At 34.9% G+C, this 10618-nt stretch overlaps 2 protein-coding genes across 2 annotated transcripts; one reads left to right on the plus strand and one right to left on the minus strand.

The window, feature by feature from the left end:
• The first annotated feature begins 4549 nt into the window (after positions 1 to 4549).
• Positions 4550 to 7862, plus strand: LOC149940674 (tRNA (guanine(10)-N(2))-methyltransferase TRMT11). The gene is made up of 13 exons (XM_090178181.1): positions 4550 to 4878; positions 5034 to 5099; positions 5163 to 5233; positions 5410 to 5491; positions 5562 to 5654; positions 5722 to 5856; positions 5923 to 6079; positions 6155 to 6235; positions 6302 to 6466; positions 6547 to 6616; positions 6684 to 6815; positions 6884 to 6995; positions 7693 to 7862. The coding sequence occupies exons 1-13, from the start codon at positions 4810 to 4812 to the stop codon at positions 7774 to 7776; spliced, it is 1317 nt and encodes a 438-aa protein (XP_090034307.1). The 5' UTR covers positions 4550 to 4809; the 3' UTR covers positions 7777 to 7862.
• A 7-nt stretch (positions 7863 to 7869) lies between these two features.
• Positions 7870 to 10035, minus strand: LOC149940675 (ER membrane protein complex subunit 2-like). The gene is made up of 8 exons (XM_090178182.1): positions 9921 to 10035; positions 9481 to 9594; positions 9259 to 9409; positions 9056 to 9199; positions 8858 to 8999; positions 8686 to 8796; positions 8519 to 8623; positions 7870 to 8454 (listed from the first exon to the last, which is right to left on the minus strand). Exons 1-8 carry the CDS (start codon positions 9943 to 9945, stop codon positions 8377 to 8379), a joined length of 870 nt encoding a protein of 289 aa, XP_090034308.1. The 5' UTR covers positions 9946 to 10035; the 3' UTR covers positions 7870 to 8376.
• Between the last annotated feature and the right edge of the window lie 583 nt (positions 10036 to 10618).

Here is a 10618-nt window from a genome sequence, read left to right on the forward strand (position 1 = left end):
AGCTAGTAGTTTGAAGACAATGACGTTATGGTCACTCTTATCCAAAGGGGGAAGCTGCTCAACGTCATAGACCAGGTGTTCATCGGTAGTCAATACCAGATCAAGGATACTGAGACTTTGGAATAAATTGCCCAATCGGGTGAAGTCAACGACTGATTGAATGAGGTGATGTTGATGAACTGCGTCAATGAAGGACTTAGTGGCTTGATCGGCTGATGGGAGAGGTCGGGCTAGGGGCCATGAGATTTTGCGGTAGTTAAAGTCTCCCACGAAAAGGGGCACAAAGTCCAGCGGTGCACAGTAGTTGATTACTGCTGTTATGACTTGTAATAGTTCTGCGTGATTATTGAACGAAGGAGAGCGGTATATAAGGCAAAAGATCAAAACCATAGATGGCAGGTGGCAGCGAGTTGTCAATATATCCAGTCCAGATAATTCAGAAAACATGAAGAGCGTAGCTGGCGGAAGTATGTCCACTTGGTGGACGTTAATGTTTGAGGGAAAAAGGAAAGCTACGCCACCGCCACTCTGATCCATACGGAAAATGTTAAAGTTGGGGAGCTGCAATTCACTGTTGAGGATTTCAGATGTGAAAAAAGTTTCTGTTAACGCCACGGTATTCGTCTTGTTAGTGGTTATGATCGATGAGAGCTCTGCCAACTTGTATGCCGTCAAGGTACAGGCATTGGTGTAAAGGACGTTGAGTGCATATGATTTCGTATTCCTGTGCATGGTGGAGAATGATGGGTTGCCCGTGAACGGAATGGCCAGAGGGTTCAAGGCACTGGTGTGAAAGGCGACATCGTTACGGGAGATAGGAAGTATTGGAGGTGGAATGTCGATAGGGTTCATTAATTGGGGATATAGATAGCTGGTAGCCATAGAAACGGATACAACAAGAGTTTCATCACTAGTGACATCACTATTTACATTGTTTGCCGAGGTTATATAACTATTTACATAGTTTATAGAGCTGTTTACAGAAGTTATATCTACGTACATGAAGACCAGGATAGAGATTACCCTGGTGAGAAACTAGATTTTTGGAGTAGAGGAGTCGGTGGTTGTGGGTTTGGCAAGTTCAACCCGGGGACCACCTTTCCATTACGAATGCAAAAGTCCCTCTCGCCTCCTTTAAGGCGACGTAATAGTTCGGTCTTAGCAATTCTATGTGCCAAGCGTTGAGTGGGAGAGCAGTCTATTGAGTAGGAGATTTTTAAAGTGGTATCGTGGAATTTAAGATCTTAAATCCCTTTCAGGAACTTATGTTTGGAGTCAAGAGAAGGAAAGACAAGTTTAATGGCATGACAGTAGTCAGTATCTGCCTGTTGAGGTTGATAGGAACGTAAGCGTGTATGTTTGACTTGGTTCATCAGGTCGTCATCAAAACCAATCGCATGGAGTAGTTCTTGGAGAGCAGTGGTGTCGTGCACTGGGTCATTGTCATCTTTGAGGTTGAAAAGCATAGCGTTAAAAAGCCTATCTTGATCATTGCCTCTATCTTTGGAGACAGCGGAAACCGAGTCCTGGTTTCTAGAGTCTAGACCTATCCCCATTTCACATTCCATAAAAAATCATTTACAATGGGACCAATAGAAAAAAAATCATGGTAAGGGTCACTGGTCCTAAGGACCAGTTTATTTTTGTAGACACTAGGTGGTTTTTTTTCGCCTGTTCTGGGTTTTTGGAGCAGGTTCAAAAGTGTATCCCTATGACGTCATTTTTCTCCAATTCTAGTAGTAGAGGTTAAAGGTTATATATTTGTTTGGTTTTTAAAATGGCGACCGGTGGTGAGATCATCAATATAGGACTCATTTTTCTTGTTTATTTAATAATAATAATAATCAGCTAGGCTAATACCCAAGACACCACCTTAGGTCTAAGTCATCAACCAACTTTTAACGTCATTAAATAGCATTTAACAATTGGATATTCGTTAAAAAAAGCTTGCCACATGTGAAGATGTTCAAAATCCGTTATGTTTTCTTGAAACGAAATTTAAGCAGACGAATTTTCCATATAAGCTAGATTACTCCCTCTACAGAGTCTACACCTCCTTTCGAGGAGGAGTAAAAACTGTTACGTTTGAGCTCTGGAACAAGCGAACAAAATTCGGGACAGGGTAAATCTTACCCCGAGAACAGGCGAATAAAACGTTTTAGGGTAAAAAGTTAACACTTTTTGTCCTGGGACAGGCGAAAAAAAACCACCTAATAGGGGTCACTAACATAGAAATCTTATAACACAGAATGATTCCGTATAAATACAAAATGGGCCAATTACATTTTCGGAGTTTTCGTCATTATCAGCCAATCACGATTCAAAGAGTGACTACGGCAACGACTCGTTGCCATCTAGTTTGAGTTACTGAAAATAATAATTCGATTTTAGATTACGTCACCTTAAGAACCCGCATTTGATTGGCCCACGTCAATCGAGTCACGCCCCCTGCGCCGATCTATTTTCTCGAGGAGTCCAGGACTCTTCCCTCTTTCTTCGCCCCCCCCCCCTCGTTTAAATTTATGTTCTTTAATCTCTCTTTATTCCTCCATATTATATTCGAAAATAAATGGCACCTAACCAGGCAAAGCCTATAAAATTTTTATTGTAATTATAAAAGAGACAGTCAGTAATCGAACTACAGCATCAAAGTTTACATATTTTCATATATAATCGTGATCGGGTAAATAAATAAATATTATCACAATTAATTTAACCATGAAAGTCTTCATTCCAAACCCATAGAGCTTAATTTTTTTATACCTTTATTCATTTTAATAAAGCAAAATTTTGGTCTTCAATGGCACTGTTACAATTACTGTGACTATTAATTATCGACTAATTATTCCCCACACGGGCCACACCTGTTTAAGGTTTTTCCCTGGTAGATCCAAGTTTTCCAAATTTTTCATTGGTCATTGTAGATTTCTATAGGCCTCAAAGATAAACTAATAATCAGCTAGGCTAATACCCAAGGCACCACCTTATGCCTAAGTCATCAAGCTACTTTTGAAGCCATTAATTCACTTGGCCGGGTTACAATGCGTAGGAAAGTGGTGACAAGCCCTGCATGCCACGCGTTCGAGCCAACAGCTCCCTTCACTAACTATTACCGTTAACCTCAACAAGTTTTTATTGACAAGTAGATAGGGCAGCTCTAGCTCCGTGGGGAGTCCGACTAATATTCGGTGAGCTGAAATAGTGGCGGTCAGTATACACCATACAGATGCCTCAAAGATAAAAATAATTCAACTTTTTATTTAATTCTCGAAATTTTCCCTCTTTTTACACAGCTAACGATATAATTTAAGGGAGTCCCGTGGACTCTTTACCCCCTTCTAAAGACATTTTTTTAGGAGTCCCGTGGACGGTAATGTGTCGTTGTACAGGTAAAAGTTTGGGTTTCCTTAAGCAATTTGTAATGTTAACAAACGGCGGGCTTTCAAATTTATGATTTGGTAAAAATTACTTCAGGAAGTTCAGTGAGCCTAGTGGAATAACAACTCAGGACTATAATTACTGCAATATCCGTTTTTTTAAAAACACTTTATTTAAAAATGATTTAACATAGTAAATATCGGTCTTCGTTGAGTACTATCTCTTAAGTTGTTTAAAAGTGGAATGTTGAATTTAAGCAGAGTGCGAGACATTTATCTTGACTAAGCTTCTAAGACAAAAAGCATATTATTAAATAGAAGGTAAAGTTTTGAAAAAGAAGACAATTATCAGTATGATTGTTGCTCTTTAATTCAATGACTGTACAGTCGTCAATTCATCATAAGTGTCATGAATTCGTTAGTGTAATGTATTTTTTCTGGGATATAATTACTCTTTCATAAGGTTTTTGTTTATCTAAGTTTCTACAAACATAATAATAAATATAATATTAATTACTTTAAATGTGAAATAACCTTTAAATACAAAGGTTAATACTAAGGACCTAATCAGTCACTGCTTCTACCAAAACTGCCATTGAGATTGCCTGCCATTTTAAAAGTTAGGCCTATGTCAGGCCTAGGCTTAAATATTTTCAAAGCTAACCTAAACGAAATCTTATTTATCTTCCTCGCAATGGTATTTACATATTCCTTATAATAAGTAAATATGAAAACAAAACTAAAACTTCAAAAAATCTTAACACTATTATTAAATAAAAATCAAAAAACGTTGAAGTGGTTCATTTGAAAAATTCCAGCAAAAATCTATGGGAATTCTGCGAGCTTGGATCGGATGGATCCTGTAAAAATCGTCTGAGCTTCTACTATTTTTAACCGCCATGTTATGGCGCTAGCCGCTTGCCGTAGTCAATGAATGGCCGCTGATTGGCTGAAGCTTAAGTAAAGACTATATAATCATTTATCGTTGCTACAAAATGACTTGGCGTCAGGTTATCCCGTAGACTGGAGCATTCTAGGTAGGAGTATAAGATTTCTATGGTCACTAATCCTAAGGACTAGTTTTAAAAAATTCCTTATTTCCAAGACTGTCATTGCCTTTTCAAATTCATAATATACTATCGTCTGCTAGTTTTCACGCAGTTTTTTGTTTGCAACTAGTGTTTTAACTCGTGATTTCTTTAATTTCGAAGTTTATGATGTTTATCTAGGACAAGCCTTTTAACACCTAATTTTTTTATAGAGTTGTAGAATATTAATAATAGCGTCAAGTGATTGAGTAACACTGTATTATCATGGTATTAGTAATCTATTTAATTAAATAGTTTTAAGACAGGTATAAACAGTGCTGAAAGTAGGCCTAGGCTGACTCCCTTTGAAATTTCCCTATGAAGGTATATCATTAAAATTTGTCATGCCGAAACCAAGTGTGTTATCGCACTTACTATGGTGTGCGTATGAACACCCAAAATTTCTTTTACCAGTAAGTATTAATAAGAAATTAAGATGGGTTAGTTCTAAGTGTTGTGAAGGTACGTGGGCAACAATTTTTAATTTAATGACTGAAATAAACTGAAGAGTGATTAGCTTATTTGTAAGTTTGGTTTTATGTTCTTATAAACAAGTATATTATTGTAGGAAATACAATCTCTGGCTAATATGTTTCATATAAAAATGATTTGGCAAGAAAGCCCAACTGAACAAGTAAATTTATTCTGTTGCAAATAGTTTGAAGATTATTTGTTATGTTTCTTTTTTTTAAATTAGCCCTTTTTACTTGTAAACTTTGAAAATGAGAATGAAGCTTGCAAACTTTTATCAAGATCTGTTTTGATAAGGTTTGTAGTTTTTTTACATTTATTTTTAAATTTTCAGCATGGGCAAAATTGAAAATGGCAAAATTTTGGTCATGTGTGCTTTAAATCTTCACAGTCCCTATATCACTGTACAAATCTCTCATTCCAAAATTGAGTGACTGGTCCCCCCAGTAAAAATACCGCTTTTTTAAATGTAGATCTTTACATGAGCTATGGGCAGTGGGTTCCACAAAGAAAGAACTAATTTCAAACCTGAAAAATATGGCGGAACACCACATTGTAAATTATTTTCTAGCTAGAATTATTGTTACGATAAATATGACTAAGAAAATTATTGCCTTCTGAGTAGGCTCCTTACTGTGATCCGGACAAAACATTCAAAATTCAAGTTGAAACATTTGGGAAGAAAATTTCCCTAGCTCAAAAAATTAAGAAAATGGAGGTACATTTAGGGGACGTTGTTTTAAAAAAGAATGCATTACGATTAAATTAATTATTTGCATTAATAGGATTTGGATTTCCTTCCATTTAAAGGAAAAGTTCAACTCAATAATCCAGAAAATACATTTTTTCTTTTTGAATTTTATGGTATGGACCCTAATAATGCACCAGAAGAGCCTTTAAACTTATATTTTGGACGTTGGGTAAATTTTTTTGAAACACATTTAAAGAAGAAAACCATATCACTTCTAAATTTATTCATTCCTAAGATATGTGATGGCCAGCGAAAGAGTATTTTTGAAATTAACCTAAGTGCAAGGAAATTTATCGGTAACACTAGCATGGACCCGCTGTTGTCTTTAATTATGGCTAATATGGCTCAAGTTCACAATAATTCTTTGGTATTAGACCCTTTTGTTGGTTCAGGTATATTTTTTTATACTATTTAAATATCTAAAATGATTATAAAATTATTAACAATATTCAACTTGGCTGTTGTAGGAAGTTTGCTGGTCGCAGCTGCAAAGTTTGGTGGGAAAGTTTTAGGCACTGATCTAGATTATTTGATGTTACACGGAAAAGGTCTCTACAAATGTGGCAGTCAAGAAATTCGATTGTAATTTGTGTTAAAGTGCCTCAATTTTACAGCTAAACCTACCCGCTGCAACCAAAGAACCCGCGAATCTGACGAATCCATCAGGAAAAATATGCAGCAATACAACCTTGAATCTGAATTTCTGGATGTTATAGTTGCTGATTCTTCAATTCCTCTTTGGAGAAATAACTTAACTTTTGATGCCATAATTACGGATCGTACGTGACTCGGAACGTCTGTATCTTAAATTGAAAAATGTTTTGTTAAAATTACTAATTGGTTAAAATTGGTAAATCAGCACCATATGGAATTAGAGAAAAGACTGAGAAAATTGGATCAAAAAAGAAATATAAAATTCCAGGACATTTGTAAGCGTATATAAAAAAGTTGCTACGAATTTTAAGTTTCTTAATCTTAATCTAAGTTTTTTTCAAGAGTTGAAAAACACATTCCTTCTAAAATTGACTACAGCTTACAAGACATATTTGTAGATCTTTTAAACTTTAGCGCTAATCAACTGTGTGTTGGAGGGAGATTAGTTTACTGGTTACCAGTTTTTCGTGAAGAGTTAAGATTTTCTTTTTAAATTATCATTTGCAAAGCATCACAAATTTATTTCTTCCGTTTCATTTCAGTTTCTCAGAAAAAGAAATTCCTAGTCACCCGTGTTTAAAGCTTTTGAGCTTTTCTGAACAAGCTCTCTCAAGACACACCTCAAGAATCTTGGTTACGATGGAAAAACTTGAGGTAATTAAAATACTAGGGAACCTAAAATATTGAAAAATTTTGGTGTTTTAGTTGTGACTAATGTTGGTAACTGAAGTTCATAAAAATGTCTACAGCATTATAAGCTTGGCTCATTCGGGTCTCATGTTTGTGGTGGAATTATATTACATCATCTTGCGCTGTATAGCCTACATGTGCAGTTCTCCCTTGACCAATACTGATTGTTTAATTGCTACTGATACTTATTTTTGCTTAAAAACCATCTATAAGAGCCGTGGTAAGCTATATAAATGGTTATTGCCTATCACAAAAGTGCAATTTATCCGATCTCTAAAAAAAATTGTGTAAATTTGGTATCGGTAGTTTATACAATTAATTTTGACATGAGCTGATTAATTGGTTAAATAATCTTATTGATTACCTATACTCAGTGGCGTAGCTAGGGGGGGGGGGGGGGATTGAGCCTCTGAGCTACACAGAATGCCAAGCGTTTGTGGCCATTTTGGGGGTAACAACCCAACAGTGAAAAAATAAAAACCTTGCACAAACTAGAGAAATTCTAAAATAAAACACTTTTTACAAGTTTTGACTAGTAAGTACAACACCATGATAACTGCACTGGGTGCTACCCATGTTAGCTACACTACTGTCTATACTGATTTCACACTGTAGTTTATCACTGTTTTTGACGCATAAATTAAATTCGTCCTTATTGTAGGTAGAAGGAAAGGTGGAATTGTCTGCAAATGTGTCTGACATGACAAAAAGCTTCAGGGAAAAATATTTCCAGGGTTTTAAATAAACCATTGACAATTCTTAACCAATGTGGAAAAATGGGCTTGTCTATTTTCAATTATATTAAATATATCACAATATCCCCTCGTTGAATATTTTTATTTATTAATGTAACATAAGATTGCACAAATATTTTTAAAATGCGATTTATCTAATGTTAAAAATTACAAAAAAGTGCTATCATCCTGTTTAAATAATTTTTTTTTGGAAGAAAAAAGTGAGTTTTTTCTGATTTTGATAGGAACCTAAAGCAGTGAAACTCAATAAGCAAAATACATAGGAAGTGTTGGCTGCTAAAAATAATTTTTAGAGTTTTCTCATGATACCCTTCAGATGGTATAAAATATTAAATTTTTGCTCGTATGTTATTTTTTCGAAATTGTCAATAGTTTCATAATTTAGGTACATCTAAGCAGCTGACACTTCTTATACAAATCGCGTTGAAGAGAACAGGCGCTGGAGGTATTTCATGAAGTTCAAAAATGTCAATTGCGATGGAATGACTTATGTAGGGGCCAAAATTTCCACTTATCAAACTGTAGAAAAAACGCAATGCTGAGTTATCAGCACCCGTGGGTTTTTAATTTGATAAATTTCTCTTTTGCGGCTAATTTGGGTTAGATATCTGTAGAGAATTTAATGAACTTTCAACAATTTTCAATTGGCTTTCACTATTTTGTTTTTCCTGGGACATAGAAATACACAAATTTTTATTACATATTATAAAAGTTGGAAATGGTTTTTTATACCTGATACTGCGTTAAAATTCTGCTGCTTGCCCAAGACGCAAACTTTTGGTTTTCTTTTTTCTTTAAAGCTGGGCATTTGGGGGATGAAGCAATGTTTGATGCGGACTTTTTAGGGGGAAAAATTCATCAGTCAACAGATAAAATTATCCCTATAGTGATATTTTTACCAAATATAAACCAAATAACGCTCTCATGTTGCGGGGATTTAATTTGAGGGCTTGCGAAAAATAGGCCCTTGATAATTCAAAGTTTTCAAAGCCACCTATTGTATATTGAACCTAGAATATTCAACATTATTAGGTAAAATAAAAACACGTTAATGTTTTTATGGGAATTGACTTCAGCATATTTTTGGTGATATAAATGGTTATTTGGGCTGGATAGAATTAACTCTTCGATGCAAAAGGCTGCTTTGTTATAATCTTGTTCGAGTATGTACAGGTCAGATAACTCCATCCAGGCTTCTTGATCGCTCATGAATCTAATTTTTAAACCATAATCTTAATGTTTTTTCTAATGATGATAATATAGATAAACCTTTTTAAATAATCTGCTAATTCCTTGATAGCTTCCGGGATTTGATTCTGAGATTTCAAAAGGGCTATTTTACGTTTATGAATTACAGCATTCGATTCATCTAACTGTAAAATATGATCATATATTTTTAGCGCTTCTTCGTATCTAAAAAAAAAAGTTTTATTATCATAAAGCCAATATAACTACGTTTGGAAGTTTGGTACCGTTCTTGCATTTCCGAATGCATGCCTTTAAGTTTCTTAACTCGTAAGCTACCAGGGAACTGCTGATCCAAGGCACTTATACACATCTGTATAACTTCTTCATCATGGCCATCAAATGCAGCTATGCACACTTGCTCATAAACTAACCACTCTGTAGAAAATGAAAAGCCATTATGCTAAAGGTTTTAGAACGAAAATAGATCAAATTTGAAATATGCTCACTTTCATCCCCAAGCTTGTTTATTTTTGTTGATAAAGTATTTTGCCATAACTCTAGAACTTCTTCAGAGTTTCTAGCATTTTCTTCTCTCCAAATACGTAACTTATTTCTCGCACCTAAAATCAATTAATTTAAAACTTGCTCTAACTTATGTATTTAGAAGTTGCCCTCATAGTTTAGCTTATCAAAATATTTACGGTACAGTAAATTAAAAGTATAAACTGCCATTTTAGAAGCTTAAATATTAATATTGGTCTAGTTTGCAAATATTTCTTTTCATACAGGTGTTTAATTTAGAACCAAGGCTTCAGCGGTTTATACATTAGATAAAACCATACTAAAAGCTATGGAATGGAAATTTTAAATGAAAGTTACAATTTATTTGCATAGATAAAGAAAATTCACCTTAAGAACCACTAAAAAATATTTAATTATAAATTACCTTCCCAGTGTAAATTAGCGGCCATAATTGCGATGTGAATAGTGAATAAGTGAAGTATTTTTCTCTGGCTAGAGTTTTTGCTGGAGTCCTTGCATCCCAAAGACCACGGCCAACTTAGATCTGTTCTCGCTCCCGTATTTTGGCGCCCCAAGCAAATTACCAGTTTAAAAATTGCCCTGACCAGTTTATTAATTAAATCGGAGGGGGGTTAGTGGTCCACTGGACCACTTTATTAATTCGACGCGTATTAATTTTTTTTTAAATGATTCAGCTTGAATATTTTGCAGTTGGTAGGTCTAAATGTTATATTATAAGTCTTTGGATTTTAAGGTCTGTGTAACGGCGGCTGTGGCATGTTTGTTTACTAAAATTCGAATTCACTAGGGCTGTGCGAGTAGTGGTTTAGGCAATCGAGCCGGGTATCGAGTACGAAATGTTTTTCATCGAGTAATATTGAAGTCGAGTCGAGTAATCGAGTATTTGATTAATGGGAAACTTTATCTTATTCAAGTCAAGTAATTCAGAAAAAACCTCGAGTAATATTTTTAACGAGTAGGGTTATCGAGTATACTTGGTTAGGAGCTGGTTTTATTCGAGTAATTAGGAAATTAAATTTAAAATGAGTATAAACTAGCTTTCAATGCTGAAAAATATTCCATTAATATGTTAATCTAGTAACACTGCCTGCCATAAGATGG

The sequence above is a fragment of the Leiobunum rupestre genome, chromosome 6 (genome assembly GCF_980474605.1).
Source record: "Leiobunum rupestre chromosome 6, qqLeiRupe1.1.hap1, whole genome shotgun sequence".
In the NCBI taxonomy this organism is placed as follows: domain Eukaryota; kingdom Metazoa; phylum Arthropoda; class Arachnida; order Opiliones; family Sclerosomatidae; genus Leiobunum; species Leiobunum rupestre.